The sequence below is a fragment of the Amphiura filiformis genome, chromosome 10 (genome assembly GCF_039555335.1).
Source record: "Amphiura filiformis chromosome 10, Afil_fr2py, whole genome shotgun sequence".
In the NCBI taxonomy this organism is placed as follows: Eukaryota; Metazoa; Echinodermata; class Ophiuroidea; order Amphilepidida; family Amphiuridae; genus Amphiura; species Amphiura filiformis.
The window spans coordinates 30,156,207-30,174,973 of record NC_092637.1 but is presented as its reverse complement, the minus strand read 5'-3'; the positions used below and the strand labels follow the sequence as shown (position 1 = coordinate 30,174,973).

At 37.6% G+C, this 18,767-nt stretch overlaps 1 protein-coding gene across 1 annotated transcript; it reads left to right on the top strand.

The window, feature by feature from the left end:
• Positions 1–2,090: 2,090 nt before the first annotated feature.
• On the top strand, positions 2,091–17,656 carry LOC140162173 (methylthioribose transporter-like). Its single transcript, XM_072185443.1, has 6 exons — positions 2,091–2,317; positions 9,871–10,380; positions 11,748–11,941; positions 13,405–14,388; positions 16,073–16,181; positions 16,532–17,656. The coding sequence occupies exons 1-6, from the start codon at positions 2,104–2,106 to the stop codon at positions 16,633–16,635; spliced, it is 2,115 nt and encodes a 704-aa protein (XP_072041544.1). The 5' UTR covers positions 2,091–2,103; the 3' UTR covers positions 16,636–17,656.
• Positions 17,657–18,767: the final 1,111 nt, after the last annotated feature.

The following is an 18,767-nucleotide window of genomic DNA, read 5'->3' as shown; positions in this document are numbered from 1 at the left end:
ATATTAACAAAGAAGGTACATAGTAGCCATGGTACCCGTGATACATAACAATGAAGGTACCGAGTAGTCATGGTTCCGGTCATATCCTTTATCCAGAACAGTCAAACGTACGGTAACTAACAAAGGAGAATTAGCATACCAACAAAGGAGGGACCTTAGCGGTCATTCACCTAATCCCATAGAAGTGGGTGTGTTTACATGTTCGTTTAATTTCGAAAGTAACTTGCGAGTGTGTCCACACGAGACGTAGGCCTACTTGTAAGTTCGCTCCCAGGAGAGGAGAGAGTTGAGGTGAGAGGGAATGAGAGAGACGGGGTGGGTTGATTGGGGTGGTATGTGGGAGAGAGAAGAAAGGGAGAGAGAGCATTATGATGAGAGAAATAGAGAGGGCGCCTGACCACTTCAAAGGCCAGTATAATCAGCCCTATATCACCCCTTCGGTTTTTATTTAGTACAATAGAAATTGAGATTAAAAATACCTCATTTAAACAAACACATACAGGTGGCGCCGCGGGGGTGGGGGTGACATGGGAGAAAATTTGTTGATTTATCCCCCTCCACATGCCCCGAAAAAAATACTCGCCCGCCATTGTTTAAATTCACTTTGCCCCTATCCCCGAAAGAGAGAGAAATTTATGGCGCCGCTGCTACCTCCCCTCTCCTTGAGAGGAGCCTGAGAGAGGGTGAGATAAGGATAAAGCCACCCTTTGCCGGAAATATTTGAGGAGAGAGGTATAGAATTTATTTTGCTTTCCAAGGCCAGGACAAGAACCTACATATATAATCAAATCAACTCCGCAGTGGCCCCGTAATCGGTGGTGGGGGGGGGGGGGGGAGGCAATAATTTTGGTGGGGCCAAGTACCCTGGGCCCCTTCCCATTAATCTAGGGTAAAATTCATAATTTAAGGGTAAAGTTCATAATTTTAAGACCAAATTCACAATTTCAAGGTAAAATTCATAATTTGAAGGTATTCAATTTTTTGGTGTATTGTATTGTATTTTAAGGTCAAATTCATAATTTTAGTATAATTTATAATGTAATTGATTTTAGGTTAACATGTATGCATTTCAAAACCCGCCCTCCCGCACCCACCCCCCTCGGAACAGGCTCAAAACAATTGCCCCCCCCACCTCTCCCTATATTCAAAATCTTCCCAGGCCTTCTGCTCCGCGATGGAGCTTGTTAATCGCAAGTCACCGCCCTCATTGAAGAGGCTTTGAAATATTAGACCTACTATTATATATGCATCGATGCACAAACCCTCTCATTGTTATGTGTATAGACTTTGGATTGGATTTCAAGTGGGATTTATTGATTTATATCAGCACGCTCTTCGTGGTGTGTCACGCAGGTTGAGTACTTCAAATTATACAGCTGATTGACTTTTAACCGTCAGTCTATTCATCAAAATCTACGGTGCATAAGCATACGGGAGCCGCAACAACGCTACTATAAACAGCAAGGGTATCGGTACATATACAAGGATTATCGTGTACGGTATACTCAAAATGCGGTATATTCACTATAAACACGCTCTATGGAGCAGTGTAATACACGTATAATCATGCATAACTCGCAAACGCAAAATCGGTATCAACTGAAATTTTGTGAATACGCTTTTTGCGTGGATATCTATTGAAAATGTCATAAAAAGAAAATGCTAGGATCACGAAATACTCCTTTAAATTCCTATGACTTTACGGAATAATGTCGCATTCGGTTTTTAGGTTTATATTTCTGTAAGATATTGCTTTTGTTTTAAGAGTACGGATATGTTTTGTGCGCAGTATAGGTACCCTGTTCAATTCGTAGCAAATCAATATTGTATTGATTTTATATGAGTTTGCTTCATTGAATAATCTTCTCTGAAAGTGAATGTAATTTATCTAGCGTAACATCACGACCTTAATAGTCGACCCTGCAGTTGTATTATGGTTGTATGTAACCTATCGATTATTTAGTATGAAATAAACACACAAGTTACGGAGATAACCGAGCTGTGATAAACAACCCAACCCTTTCGATTTCAAGTCAGAGGGAAGATCATTGAATCATTAATCATCAAGTAAATTTCTACAGAAATACATCGAGATCAACCAACATGAACTGGCTGAGAGATGTTGGCCGGGCTGTCAGGCGAAAGAAACACGTTTCGTCCACCCAACAACCGTCAATTCTAGTACGATGTCTTTCTACTGCAGATTTGAGTTTTGTAGGAATTGGTTGTATGTTAGGGAGTGGTGTGTACATTTTGACTGGCGAGGTGGCCGCTGAAATGGCTGGGCCAGCTGCTATTATTTCATTCTTGATTGCAGGTGAGGTTTTAGAATTTTTGGTTTTAGGTAGACCGAGACTCGCTCGCCAGTCCTACGATACATACCGTACCTAAGATCTATGGAAAATACACACTTTAACGGTTTGCGCAGGTCAGATATTCGAACAATTTCTTCAAAATGTCATCAAAGGTATATAAAATCAATACCCACCTTTGTGCTTGCAAATTTAAGACTCGGTTGAAACAAAATTAAGGATCGAATGAATTTTAGTGTCCAAAAAGGCAAAATTATCGTCAAAGTTCTGCCGAATTCTTCACCCTTGCGAACGGTGTAGAATTGGAATCGTTAATAAAAATATCCGATCTTTGCGATTAAAAACACAAAATTACAACTTTGGAAGTACTATTGGCAAAAGACATTATTGCTAAACAATATAGAATAGAACATTTTATGTCAACTTCTCAAAATATTGAAGAAATGTACTCCCTAAACTTGTGGCGACTTGGCAAAATAATTCCCATTCAAACGTGTGGAAAACTGAAAGTGCATAACACAGGCTAGGTAGACCTTTAGTTCCAGTAACTGTAACTGTAACTCGTCATACCTACAATGATTTGATAGGGTTTGATAGGGTAATGTAAATACCCCCCCCCCCCCCACTCCCCGATCAATGTTGAATCCTACTTTTTTGGTCACACGCGCCTAGTGGCACCCAACATTGATTGGTGGGGAAGGGGGAGGGTTGGAGTGTTAGGAAAGGGTTTAGGCTTGTCACCAAAGAAACCTCCACTTTATCACGTTAACAATAACGGAAATAAGGCAATAATATAGTGTACGTTTTCCATAAGTGTCCCAACACATTTTGGCCATGGTTGTATTTGAAAAGTTGAAAAAAAATCATCTAATTTCAGTTTTTTGCTTATAACTCAAAAAGTAATTATGATATTGACACCAAATTTGGAGCAGTAAGAGATCCTATCATTTTGCTTGACCACAAAAAATATAAATGGCTACATTTTAAATTTAGGGACTGGTCACTTTAAAAGTCTTAAAGCCATATTTTTGGCCATGTTTAAGTTCACTATTCGTCACTTTAATTGTCAAAAGTTAGGTTTTAAAATGACAAATTATTGTTTTCACCAATTAAAATCTTATATTAAAGTTATAGAAGAAAATTAAATTTATCACAACATCTCGTGATCAAAAAACAAATAAAGGAATCGAACCCATGCACACTTGTTTTTCCAATTTAATGCTGTCTACCTCAATTGAAGTAACGGAGTAAATCAACTTGTTAACATTAATTTAGACTACATACAATAATGGATGAACAAGTACAGTGTGTTAGCTCAGTTGATGCTCTGCTTTTATTTGTGATCTTATTTATGAAAAAAAATTCCTACACTTTTTCATTTTCATTTCAACAGAAGTTCAGTGATGTGACAAATTATTCATTTTAAAAAGAAAGCAAAAAAAAATAAATCGTTGGGAATCGAACTTGGACTTTTTGAGTACAAGACAGACGACTTATCAACTGAGCTAATATGTTGAAGTGACATTACGAAGTATTTGTTAGGTATAAAAGCTATTACAAATGGAATAAAAGTGTTGAAACTAACCCGCTGCTTATAGGACATGAAAGTAGCTTATTGGCTATAGAAAAACGGTATTCAAGGCCTTTTCGAAGAAAATCGATTCTTAAAGTGTAAGAAAGTTTGAAATCCACGGTATGCACTCGTAAACTGAATCAAGAGATAGTAGTGATTCTCTTTTATTATATAGTGCATACCGTGACATGAACTCAAGCATGTCCGCATTCAGTCTCGTCCTAAAGTAAGACTAATCATGAAATTTAAATATATTGTATGGACTTTGTATTTAGGATGCGACGGTAACCCAACGAAACACCATCATGCCCATACGCAAATGAATGCATCCCATCGATAAACCATTGCTATAAAGTCTGATCATAGTCAATTGCTTTTATTCTAAGAATACGGTGGTATATCGTGGATTCATGGCGTTATGTTTTACAATTCGAGACAATATTTTCACAACAATATGGATTACCGATATGATCATTTCAGAAATTCAACTTATTTAGCTTAATATTATCAATTTAAATATCATGATTAATTTGACACTTGTCAATAAACAAAACCATACGAAAACCAGTGGTCTCCGATAGCTCAATTGGTTAGCGTGCTGTTCATCTCCTGTAGACAGCGCGGGTTCGACTCCATCCAATTTTTTTATTGTTATAATTATTTCGTGACAATTTTCTTTCAAATTACTTTGCAGACGAATAAACTCCTTTTTTCAAATAACATGCAAAATGTCACTATTATGCGCATTTATTGTGGCTTTTTAGTATTATATACTGCGTTTGTTGTGTTATAAAGGTAGGCCTAATGTTGTTTCATGAAGATCATTCACCTTTTGTTGTAACTTATCTCTAAATCATGAACTATCATATTTACTAGTACGGTATTCATCCTTAAAATCGGCATGACCTAATATGCTGAATCCATGAATCACGGATACCAACAATAATGTATATGCTTTGACCTGCTAATTTGCATCAAACAAAATGACCACCAAAATCATTAGAGTTTTACATACTAATTTAATGATTTTGGTGGTTATTTTGTTTTTATGCAAATTAGAAGGTCAAAACATTACTATTATTTATGGTATCCAAGGTTGTTGGATGCAGCATACCCAAAATTGACTTTAAAAAAATAGATACCGTTTTTAACTTAAAAAATGCACCTAACACTTCTATTTCTCAGCATGAAGTCGACTAGACTAATAGGATATGAAGGTGAATAGTCAATGATGTTTGCTATCTTCTGAAGATGAAATTCTGATTTAGGAATTATGTGTAATATTATAATAATTACTCTTTTTATGTGCTATGTTATTTTTCAAACGTAAGTTTCTTTGAAAGCGCTTTAATAGATTTCAGTCATAAAACGTAATTTAAGCCCACTCCTGCCAACTATAATTATATTTACACGATATACTCGTTGCAAATACCACATACGGTTTTGATGCAAACGATGAAAATTATTAAAGTTTGTTATTTTGTCTAAAAATTACCTTTTTTTAATTTAAGTATTAATTTTTTTCCAACGTCACTCTTTTAAAAGACTTCAATCAATTCCTTTCAACAAATACCATGTATTTCTGGCGACTAAATCACTACTCTTTGAAAATAAAACGTCATTTTAAGCAAAATACGTAGTTCGCATAGGCTAATAATGTACAGCACGCACTGTAAAATACATGATATTGCGTATAAAAAGCGACCGTATCGTTATATCACGTGAGGAAAATCCAATAGTTTTTATATAAGTGAAAAGATAAATAGTTTCTCCATTTTCATGTAAAATTTGATGAAAATCCAAGCTATGGTTGAGGAGATATGGGCCAAAACACACATTTTAAAATTGGATTTTTTGTTCCTTCGAGACAATGCTGGCCATAAGTGTTGGGACGGTTTGATAGGGTAATGTAAATAACCGCGCCTAGTGGCACCCAACATTGATTGGTGGGGAAGGGGGAGGGTTGGAGTGTTAGGAAAGGGTTTAGGCTTGTCACCAAAGAAACCTCCACTTTATCACGTTAACAATAACGGAAATAAGGCAATAATATAGTGTACGTTTTCCATAAGTGTCCCAACACATTTTGGCCATGGTTGTAGGTCCGTAGATGTCATTATGATAAAGACTGAAGTCTTGCTGGCAGGACTAGATAGACCTTAAAATGTAACCCCTCCTTCATCATACTTGTTTTAATTGTCGTCTATTTAGGTCTCCGGATCCTGGGGGTGGCACTTACATTACGTGATGGACACAATGCTCATGTATGGACTCTCGAAACGAATCTAAACGAGTATTACTCAGCGCGTGCAAAACATACCCTAAACAAGTATTTTGCCATTTTTTTAACACTAAGAAAGTAAAAATATATGTTCTGGTTCTTGTTTAATATTACATAGTAGTTCGATGTTTCTTAATTCAAAATCAGAAATCTAAACGTTGTATTTCTGGGTTTTTTGTTCTTCCTCTAACATTTTAAGAAAATGAAAAACAGTACTCAGTCGTTTACCGTTTTCGACACAAGAATGTGTGAAAAGGAAAAACGTAATTGAAACTGAAAAAGTCGACTTATTGCAGTTTTTCGTTTGCAATTTTTTCAGGCCTTGCCGTTTGAGGCGAGCGATCGCTCTCGCTCGCCACCGCTCGCCCAAACTTGATTTCTAGTGAGCGATTTTCCACTCGCCGTGGACACTAAATATCACTCGCTGCGAATCTCCCAAAATCAGCCAGCGAATCAGCAAATTCAGTATTTAATCGATTTTATACCCCTCAAAGTGGAGAGAGGTACAAATTTTAGCGCGAAGAAGCATTTGAACGTGAATACCATTTTAAAATTGAAGCTCTACCCCCAATAAGTGTATTATGAAAATTTGTGAAAATTCAAACACTCGCCTAGTATGATGCTAGCGAGTGATTAATTACTCGCCTTTAAAATCTAGACGGCAAGGCCTGATTAATACCAAAATAGAATTCAAGAAAAGGTTAATTTAAGTTTCTTTTTAGTCTTTACTGTAAATTAAAAAAAAGACAGATAGGAAAACGAACGAACGGTTAGTACCTGGATTTAAATCGCATTGAATTCTATATTGAGTCAATTTGACCTTGACAATTTGTTGTGTTACCTGGTTAAGAAAGCACTCTTTGAGAGTTATAACTATTTTTTAACATTTTCTTGCATAACTCCATAACCATGCGTCACAGATAGGTCAAAGTATACCTTTTCTGATGTGCAGAGGATGACGATGGTGTGGGTTGTGAGCAAGTGTGAATAACTTTGAACTTAACCTCCTATGCAAAGTTCAATGACCTTTTTCCACTAAGTGAGGGCAGAGAAGATGAGAAAAGAGGAGATCGCTCGAACATATAATCCGATTACCCACAGTTAACCTCCATTCACTTTTCTTTTATTGGGGTACTTAAAACACCACTTGAAACTTCCTTTGTGGTAATCTGTTCATCCGCCACACGCTCAACTGATTCGGTAGTTCTCTTAGTGGAATGATGTTTAAACGAGTGAAAAAGCACTATAATAAACTGAGCTCAAAAAGAAACTTATAATTTTTTACAACTTGTGAATCACAAGGTCATATCTTAAAATACTGTCAATCAAAATGAACCAAAATTACACACAGGATTACCTTAATACTCTACTCAAAACACATGTCAGTAACCAAGCAGTTGTCCCACTGACACAACAGCAAAATGCACTGTCATGGGACAGCTTCTTGGACTTCCTTCCCTTTCACAGCCCAACATTTGGCTCCCAGGACAAAAAATCTGTGAGAATGCACACAAGATCCTTGCACAGATGATAAAACGGAGCTGCTTTCTGCTTTTCATACACTTTTTTCATGAAACAGGGCTGGGCTGTGAATGTGGTCCGGGAAGCTGTCCCATGTCAGTGAATTTTGCTGTTGTGTCAGTTGGATAACTGCTTGGTTACTGACATGTGTTAAGAGTAGAGTATTAAAGTAAATCTGTGTGTAATTTTGGTTCAATTTGATGGACAGGATTTCAAGATATGACCTTGTGAAAAATTATAAGTTTCTTTTTGAGCTCAGTTTATTTAATGGGAGTTGCAATATATATAAATATATATTGCAACTCCCATTAAAAAAATCAAAAGTTTTGTTAAGTTATGGAAAGTCAAATATAATTATTTTTCCAGTAAAATTAATATAAGGTCAAAAGAAAAGAAATTTAAATGATAACCATTTGAATACTAGTATTTGCGGCAGTTTACGGAAACTTATAACTAGTGTAATCAGTAATTCAAACTCGTGTCAGTTTCTCCATATACTCCCGTTTTGTGTCCAAACGTGTCCAAAAATGCTATTTGGTTCCCAAATCAGGGTCTTTTTCACAGGGATCTCGGGTCAATTTTTAATAATTTGCCATAAAATTTGTATAATATCGCAAATATTAACAAAAAAAATCAAAATTATGGGATATCAGAATTAGGACACCCTTTGTATTCAGAATGCAATGTGGTGTGTCTGATGTACTATCCAACAAAACATACTGTCCAAAGGTAGGTCACCGAGCCCTTAAAGGGACATTTGGGCTATTCCAGTTATGAGACGATAGATGCACGACAGCGGCTAAAAACAACACATTTATCAAAATAAATAGTGTCGTCACACATAGGTCTTGTTTCATCGCGCCATAATTATTTTGCTGTGACTAGGTTTCCGCCATACAAGATTGAATAATTTATTCGAATCCGTCTAACGTAGCTTTTTATGTAAACTGTCTAAATTATGGATATTAACTGCTTTATTCTTGAAATAAAAGATTTTTACGATGATACCCGCGGTACACAGTGTCATCGCCCCGATTTCTTCATGGCAGAAATCGCCATGGTAGGTTGAATCCACAGCCACGCATGGTCATTTTGTTCCTACCTTTAAGACGCATAATGAGCCGAGGGACATCCCGACTAAGGCTACTGTCAATACCTCGGTAATTGACTTCTCTAGTGTGTAACTAGTGAGTGCTCACACTACGCTGTGTGTGACCTCTGTGTGTGAGTGAACATGTATACGCCATGTGAGTGAGTGCTCACATCAGAAAATCAGAATATTTTGGTCAGTTTATGAATTCAAGAGGCACGCTTCTTTCTCAAGACGCAAGCTAACGACTATCATATCCGTTGAACATATATGTTCAAGTACAAGGAATCAGATCTGGTTTCTTTATACGAAATCATTTACGGGAGATATTCATCATTTTCTACCCCGGTATCCAAAGATTTATCGTTTGAATGTCAATCGTGCATAGCACATTTACGTGTATCGATCCCGGGTATTCATTTCAGTGTCTCTGGCTGTATAATGTAATTATTAACCGGGCGATGTCGGTGTGCGGTAGTTCATTTTGAATCTTTCCACGGATTGGTTATTTCATTTAAAATTCACACTACCCCTGTGAAATATTTAGCTAAAGTTTTTTACAGAGGTAGTATAAGTTTCGAATAGGATAGAATAGACTAGACAAATGCGTAACTTCTATTTGAATTACTCACTCCAGTTGTGGAAGATATAGGTAAAGCCATAATACAGAGGGAGTATGGGTTTCAAAATATAAACCCTGACCAATTACAATTGAAAAACGTACTTCCCCTATGGAAGATATTTCCAAAATCTTCCACAGGGAGTGTGGATAGTGTGGATTTTAACTGGAATATCGTTGCGGCATTGAAATGCCCAAATGCAATTCTTTCAGAGACACCTTTACCGTAAGTCCACTTGGCCCCTGAACATGTATACACTGAAGTTACGTATAGTTTCTTAGGGTTTTATAATGTTTAATACATGTTCCAGGGTGAAAACATCATGAAAGGTTGTGAAAGATTTGTTTTGGCCCCTGACCATGTATAAAACATTACCGAACTATACCAAACTATACGCAACTATAGTGTATACATGTTGAGGGGCCAGGTGGACTTACGGTCTTCTTGCACTCAGGTCTTCAATTATCTCCTTTCAGGTATCGTCGCCTTGTTTTCGGCTTTGTGCTACACAGAGTGCGCTACCAGATTCCCTGAAACAGGCGCCTCTTACCTATACGCTTACGTCAGTTTGGGTGAACTTATCGGCTTTTTGATTGGTTGGAACGCCATCATAATTCGAATTCTTGCTGTGTCATTTGTATCACGTGGCTGGAGCGCCTATTTTGACAATGTCATCGGAGCACGTGTTTTAAATTTTACAATGGATGTGCTGCTTGATGGAGCCGAATGGGAAGTGCCTTTGGTATCCTCGTACCCTGATATTTTGGCTGGTGTAGTGTCATTATCGGCAACAGTTTTAGTCGCACTTGGTACGGAACTGTCGGCCAAAACCGGTCGTGTTTTTGTTCTCATCAACATCGCAACCGTGCTGATGGTGATCGCCGTGGCTTTTGTATATGCGGACTACAGTCACTTGGTTAAACATGGTGGGTTTGCACCGATGGGATATGGAGGCATTATCAAAGGAGCGGCTGCTGGTTTTGCAGGTAAAATAGAAATAAAACATTCTCCCGCTGACTCACTATCAAAATTACTTTACAGGGACAAATGCGTACGGATCTCTCATTTCGGGCCAAAATCTCACAGAAGCTGTTCACACACTTACTTCCTTATGTTGCATTCAACTACACACTTAAAACTACGGGGTCAAAAAATGACCCAAACGGGGTCATTTTTGACCCCAGCATAGTTATCAACTAAACACCATACCACTAACGGGGTCATTTTGACCCCATTGGTCGGGGTCATTGCAATGACTACGTATTTGGGTCAAATAGTAACCCCATTGGGGTCAAAATATTACCACATTTCGGGGTCAAATGAAATGACCCCTTCAAAAGGGTTGCCTTATTGGGTTACTTAATGACCTCATTTCGGGGTCAAATGAAATGACCCATTTGAAAGGGTTGTTTTATAGGGTTACTCAATAACCACATTTAGGGGTTGTTTGGATTTTTTAGTAGGCCTATGGTCATGCTGGTCCCACCAGGACATAAGTGTGTTTCTGCACAGAGAAAGCATTACATAAACAGCAAACTGCAAAATGCATCTGTGTATCACACTCACACACAGTCAGTCATCGCCTATGACAGTTCACGTATTATAAGCTTACATGATATAAGCTTAACAACTGCAGCCAAGACACCAGCCACGACAGCATGAAATTGGAATGAATCTGCGTGCATAGACAAGGGTCTATGCATCCTTGCAGTCTCACTTTTCAACTAACTTTTCATATTCCATCATGCAGACAAGCACACGACAATCCGCTGAGCTGCACAATCAGAACAAATATGGCGCTGATGTGACCACGTGAGCCGATGCACACCGTGTGTGCAAATAGTTCCGAAATGCAAGTCATTATAAAGTTGACAAATTGGGTAACTTCGGTCAAAAAATGAGTTTTATTTATTAATCAACAAACATTAATTGCAGCTCATGTTTAAACTCATTTATGAATTGAGATTTTCAAAGCGGAAGATTGAAACTGATATCAATGCGCGACGGTATCGGCAAAATGACCACTAAGTTTTTGACCACGTTCGTCGTGGCTAAAATGACCTCGTGAATGTGGTCAAATTAAAACAGTACAACCCCCTTGAAGGGTCAAAACAACCCCAAACGTGGTCAATTCAAAATGACCACGGAAAATATAACCCCGTAGTTTTTAGTGTGTACTGAGTTTTTTGAATGACCTCGACATGTCATTTTATGAATCATTTTGAAAAGAAATGTGATGTCCCCATTTGACTAGTTTCCATTTTCAAATTTGACAAGTGTCTATTCAAAAATGGGTAGATCGTTAAGAGTGTTGTTGGTATTTATTTAAATCTAGTACACTTTCTTGTTTCAGGCTACAGTGGTTTTGAAGCTATCGCCTTTGCAGCCGAGGAAGCTAAAGATCCGAAGAAAGGTTTGCCGATTTCAGTTGGGCTGTCCTTTGTCACTGCTATACTGGTTTACATGGGTGGAGCCTTTGCCATCACTGTATTGGCGGACTGGCAAAACATAAATGCTGCTTCTCCATTTGTGTCAGCTTTTGAAGCGGTTAGTGTTGACTCTCCTTAGGACCGGCCCGAACCCATTCCTCGATTTTAGGGGCTCCTTGTCCTTCTCTCTCATGACCAATAGAGTCGCATTTGACGTAAAATATGTTTAACGTTGCAGAATCGATATATCATTGGATATCACAAAAGATTGCATCTTTAGGGTGCGATCACATAGAAGTATACGGTATACGCTATTCGCTATACGAAATACACTGAGTTCACATATAGGAGTATATACTATGTGAACTCAGCCTGATCGAATGAGCGTATTTCGTATATAGCGAATACCGTAAAGGGCCTTCTATGTGATCGCAGCCTTAGGAAGAGATTAATGTCATCGGACCGAAATAAGGAACAGAGACCATTAAGCCTTTTTGAAGTATGGCGGGCACAAAAGGAGAGGGCGTCTTTTGGTTGGCGTTAACTTTTGTCAGCTGAGAAAGCATACAAAGGTTTACTCAAACCAAAGTACGCCCTCTCCTTTTGTGCCCGCCATACTTCAAAAAGGCGTATTGTTCATCGTCTGACAAGAGGGTATTATAATAAAATGTCATAATATCCTCCTTACATACTTATTATAACTCATGAATATCAAATTGATATGAGGGGGTATGAAACCAAAAACTCAGGCGGCATAGGAAGCGCAACACGTGACGTACGAGGCTGGCGAAGATAGAGGGCTGACAGCCCCATTCAAATTATACGGTTAGCAATTACAAATGGAAAATTAACATACTTGCAGTGGGGTACTTTGTCGAACCCCGACGGTTTTAGAGTAAGATAATTTCAGCTTTGACACCACATAAAAAATTTAGAATTGTTTGTGAAGATTTCATGATTATGTGTTAATCCAATGGCGACCTCAAAATTGGCGATATCGCTCCCATCACCGCCTGCAAGCAAAAAGAAGAAAACATTAGTGAGAAGGGTTGTTTTGTGAACTTACAGGTATTGAGTTTTTAATGACTTTTAAGAAATGTGGTAATTTTATGAACTTGGTCCACTCATTAAGGAGAGTTTTTTGGACAAAAGGATTTTTTGACAAAGGACATGCCAAAGAGGGCAACATTATTTTGATGAAAATATTTTTTTCTTAATTTTGGGGTAATTTTTTCTGAAAAGCTGGAGTAATGACTTCTGTCTATAAAGTATTACAACCCATAAAATACGTAAAAATTCTGTATTTTAATGCTCTGCATGCTAGCCATGCCCTTCAACGGAAAAAAATTCAAGTTTTGAAATATTTTCTCAAAATATCAAGAGCTATGTTAAGTACTACTGAACCAATACTAGGCTTGTTTGTACTCATTCTAATGCATTTTTCATGCTGATTCCAAATATGGTCATGAAAATTTACATTTCTGAAATTTTTCAATTTTTCAATTTTTTTTGAAACATGTCGTCTGCAGTCGACACCCGCGTGAAGAGAGTTAACTTTCTTTCCTCTTTTTTTTTGAACAGGTTGATGCAAAGTGGATGTCAATCGTCATCGCCGTTGGTGCTCTCTGCAGCATGACAGGTGGCCTTATTGCCTGTGCCTATTGCTTTGCTCGTGCCATCTTCGTCATGGGAAGAGATGGATTAATACCCGCCATTTTTGCCCGAACCAGTACTACTTCTCACACTCCAACAGTGGCTACTATGTTTGGTGGAATCATATCTGTAATCGCAAGTATCTTCGTCAATTTCGTAGCTTTAATCGAGTTCTTATCATTGATGATATTCGTCGAATTCGTCATTGTTGCTATGGCATGTATACTTATGAGATATAACCCAACGCGAGATCATTGTGGAAAAGAACGCAACATAGAACACGTTGTTCAAGAACAGAAACAAAGACAGACATGCAATAAAGAACTTTCAGGAGAAATAAATAACGACATGACATATCAAAGCGATAACGACCAGCATTCTACAAGTAGCAGCACGGATGTTCAAGCACCTCGCTTTGCTTCAGAAGAAATTACCCCCGCTGAAATGGACAAACGTCGTCCAACTGTCACAGCAATAATCGAAGGACATGAGCAAAGCTGTGAATACAATAAGGACCTGCCAGCTGAATCTGAAGTGAATAACCACGATGTTGCAAATGGGCGCAGTTGCAACCGATTTAGCGCTAGTATAAATAATGAGAGCATCGGCGAACTGACGCCTCTTCTAGGGTCCTTACCACCAACGTCATCTCAAATACTATGTCAGTCGGAAAAGAAACCCGGTCGACTACTTTGGAGCAGCGATAACCCCGTAAAAACGGTGTTATCGTCTTTGCTGGTTTTTATCGTTAGTACCATTGTCATAGTTTGGATTGTATCGTATAAGATGGAGGAGATCAGAGGAGATAATGACGTACTCACATTTATCCTGATGGTAGCTGCAATGTTAGCTGTTACAGGGTGTGTTCCGCTGTTCATGCTGAAGCAGTATACGGACGAGATCCCATTCAAGGTAATATGAAGACCTGAGCGCAAGAAGACCGTAAGTCCACTTGGCCCTTCAACATGTATACACTAAAGTTGCGTATAGTTTGGTAATGTTTTATACATGTTCAGGGGCCAAAACAAATATTTCACAACCTTTCATGATGTTTTCACCCTGAAAAATGTATTAAACATTATAAAACCCTAAGAAACTATACGTTACTTTAGTGTATACATGTTGAGGGGCCTTACGTAGGTGGACTTACGGTCTTCTTGCGCTCAGGTCTTCATATCATAAACAATCAAACAGAATTATGTTCATGCTGTTGATTAAACTACAGTTAGCCAAAGAAATTTTCATCCAATCTCATTGATCGTAATCGAAGACTGGTCACGTGTCAGCCGGCAAGGAATATTAATTATTGATGAATCCCATGCATATGAAAGCTGAAATTTCAGGCCCCCTCGTTTGTTCAGGCCCCCTCGTTCCCAAATAGCAAATAACTCGTATAGCTTTTGTGACAAGCATAGGCCTACTTTGTGACTTTTGAAAAGGGCAGTGTTTGCCTTCAATTTAGGCTCGTTCAGCCCTGAAGTCATGGACATCTTTCATTTTCACACAACACTTAGTAAACAGTCATATAATTATTTCAAAGTTAGTTTTACTATTGGTATAAAAAGAAATCTTACAATGTTATGACGAAATGTTGGGAGGGGGACTTATTTCTTGTGCTGTGTTTATTTTGTTTCAGGTATGATTGTTGATTGTACATTGTTAGTGTATTTGACCTGTTATCAAGGGCAAAATTGACAAGTTTTGGAACAAGAATGGATATGGGGAACTAAAAGGCTTGAACCTATTATAGTTCCCTCCTAATACTTTTTAGAATAAGTCAAAAATATTTTACGAAATGTAAAAATGTAAAAAGATATGTATTGCCCTGTTTGTTTTACACATGTGGACCAATTTATAGCGTCACACGTCATTGCGTTCAGTCACAATGGTTGATTGTGTAAGAAAAGAGGCCGTTTTAAAAGTTGCACGTGAGTCCATAGCAGTCAGGTTTTCTTTAACAAACACATGGATAGACCTGGCCTACTGTATTGTTTGGGAGCTGACTCCTTTGGATTCAGATGCAACTTTTATTACTGTTTAAAACGGTCTCTTTTTTACATAATGAACCATTGTGACTGAACGCAATGACGTGTGACGCTATAACTTGGTCCATATGTGTAAAACAAATACGGCTACCCATACCTTTTTACACGTTTGCATTTTGTCAAATTATTTAGGTGGAACTTATAAGTTGTGGATCCTATATAATTTTAACCCATAGTGTAAGTGTTTGGATTGTACATAACTTAGTTCTGTCTTCTCCAAAATTTGCATATGATGCAGATTGTGATGTCTTTGATGATCTCGGAACCACTGGCAACATTTGCTCGTGCTAGCCATGCACTTCAACGGAAAAAGTTTAAGTTTTGAAATATTTTCTCAAAATACCAAGAGCTATCTTAAGAACTACTGAACCAATACTAGGCTTGTTTGTACTCATTTTAATGCATTTTTCATGCTGATTCCATGGTCATGAAAATTTAAATTTCTGAAATTTTTGAATTTTAGGGTTTTTTAAACATGTCGTCTGCAGGTGTCGACATCCGCGTGAAGAGAGTTAACATACATATCGATTATTTGTATTACTTCATCACAGGTTCCTTTGATGCCTTTTATTCCACTTCTAAGCATCGTTTCCAATATCATCCTGATGATGAGATTCGAACCCCTCACCTGGATAGAACTTGGTGTCTGGACCGCAATAGGTGAGTTAAGGTTTAGTTCGCCATAAATTAGCCTTTTTTCGGTAATTATTTCAAAAGAATGGGCTATAAAATATAATCGTTTACAAGACTTGTTTTGCAGAAATTTAATTTTACAGTAACATTTTATCAAAAAAATTTCAAAACGTTTTCATGATCTTTAATTATCCATTAAATGTTAACAGTTTTGACAATTTAAAAAACGTTGTAAAAACATGTATTTGATGTGAGTGAGTGCTCTATATTAAACACATGAGCGGCATATATGTCCAGTTAGACTTTTTGTTTGTTTATTTGTATGTATGTAATGCAACAATTGCTAAAACTACTGTGTATTTGTGTCTTTTTCATAGGACTTGTTGTCTACTTCGTGTATGGAATACGGCATAGTAAGGAAGCAGGTATACTGCCAATCACACCAAACCGTTACACCCAGGCTAGCAAGACATATTCGTGAAGTCGCTGCTTATCAATTGAGGGATTATCGGATACTAGCAAGAAATTTCATCTCTGTAGACATCATATTTAGGGTTTTAAACTTTTGATCTCAACACCAGATTAGGCTAATGAAAGTCGATTCCCAGTTTCCCGTTCCCCTACTCCGCTCAAAACCATTTGCTGGCCAAATAATTCATTATTTTGAATAAAATGTTGATTTCTAACAAACGTTAACATACAAATAAATAATTGTGGTTTTAAATATATCATAAATCTCTTTCTGTTGATTTTCAGAGATTCTCTGTCCCGCACTTTTTGATCTGCTCTGATCTCATCCCGTAAAAAAATATTGTGAAACTTTTGATAATAGTTGTACAATCACCTTTATGTGGTTGTAAACTAAGGCCCAAAACTACAAACTGTGATTTATCACATGTATACATGGGTAGTTATTGGTTTACACCTGTACAGATGCAATAATGAAATGGTATAAAATAATGAATAATGAAATGGTCACCTACACAGTCATGAAAAATTATGTAAGGGGAAACTGGGAATTGACTTTCATTAGCCTTAGACGTATCTCACATTTTCGGTCATAACTTTGACCTTTCATCAGGAGAGTGGTGACCCGAGTTAGGGATCAGTAACCCCTTTGGACACTTAGTCCTATACTCTTAGTAACTTGTGACCAGGACCAATACAACATACCAAGAGTGTACCAAGTTCCTGGTCAAGTATCCAAAAGGTCACTGATCCCTAATTTGGGTTGTCAATCTCCCAAAGTTATAACCGAAACTTTGAGGTACATCTAATCATGTGTTGCGATCAAAAGTTTACCCTAAATAAAATTATTTGGTATAAATTATTGAAAACGGTCTCAATAATTTATTTATAATCATGAAACAATATTTTAAAGTAATCAATTTGCTACATTTCTAAGATTGAAAGAAAATTAAATTGAGATGAGTGACAAATAAAAGCCTCAATTTAAAAAAAAAGTATTGCAATATGTCTGACAAATTTAAATTTTTTCCCCACAAAATGAGCTAGATATCATTTTTAATATGTTCCGTGGCTGAAATAATCATGGGTCAAAATGAACATTGTAGTCGGCAAACAATAATTCCATCCCGGTGCGTTACTGTTCGACAGTGTCTCACGCCACTCGTTTTTGTATGTTTCCACAGCTTAATTGCACATATACAGCATACAGACGTCTTCACTACTCTTATGAAACTTCAGGGAGATATATTGACATGCATGATCTTGAAATGTACCCTTGGTTATTTTTCTTTTTTTGTAATGAACCCCGACATTGATTGCCAAGCCTGGTTAAAATGTGGGCAATTTAGTTGTCCGCCAAAATGCTTGTGATGATGACTTCCATTTTTCAACTCAGATAATGATTGGCCGGACGATTAGACCCCGAAGATAATCATCTCAAGCTCCTTTTCAACGATTTTGAGAACAGGAGACTATGCGGGCATCCATTAAAGCGGATCTGCATCACTTTAACGACGCGGATGGGTTGAAGCCATAATGTGTAATTTGCTGCCGTAAAATTGAACATTTACAATAAAACCGGAGATCTCTGGTTTTATTCTGAGTTCACCGATCGAGTACTGGATAAACACATCGCGTGCGTGTGCATCATTGAATCAGTGACGTACCGTATAAACTGTATGCATGTCGCTGTTCGTCATACGTCTTGTTTGTACATCCCTTCAGCTGCGTAATTAAAGCTTCGCCAATAATCATGATAATAATACGATCGGCGAGATGATACACACATTGTAGGCGCTGTTCGTATACACTCATAAACTGTGTATATCGCTATTCGTCTTTGTTTGTCTTGTTTGTACACCCCATCAGCTGCGTTAATCCCCAATAATCATGATAATAATACAGGCTGAGTCCAAAAGAAGTAAACTCATGTTTGAGGAGTTGTAACTCGAGATCTATAAGGAATCTGCTAAAAAGGAAAATACCACTGAAAAGAGCAAATTCTACACGTCTACATAAAACAGGAATTGTTGCAATTGCTCATAGCAAACTCAAGTTATACTCATTTGAATACAACCACCCATTTTTGTAGCTGCACACGGTTTCACTTCCCAGGGGCCTACCTATCATATTGATTGGTAAGGC

Excerpts from the sequence above, each read along its gene's own strand:
- LOC140162173 (XM_072185443.1), top strand. The coding sequence starts at position 2,104 with ATGAACTGGCTGAGAGATGTTGGCCGGGCTGTCAGGCGAAAGAAACAC. Across the intron at positions 10,381-11,747 it reads AGCGGCTGCTGGTTTTGCAG|GCTACAGTGGTTTTGAAGCT; the intron begins GTAAAATAGAAA and ends TTCTTGTTTCAG. Across the intron at positions 16,182-16,531 it reads TGGTGTCTGGACCGCAATAG|GACTTGTTGTCTACTTCGTG; the intron begins GTGAGTTAAGGT and ends TCTTTTTCATAG.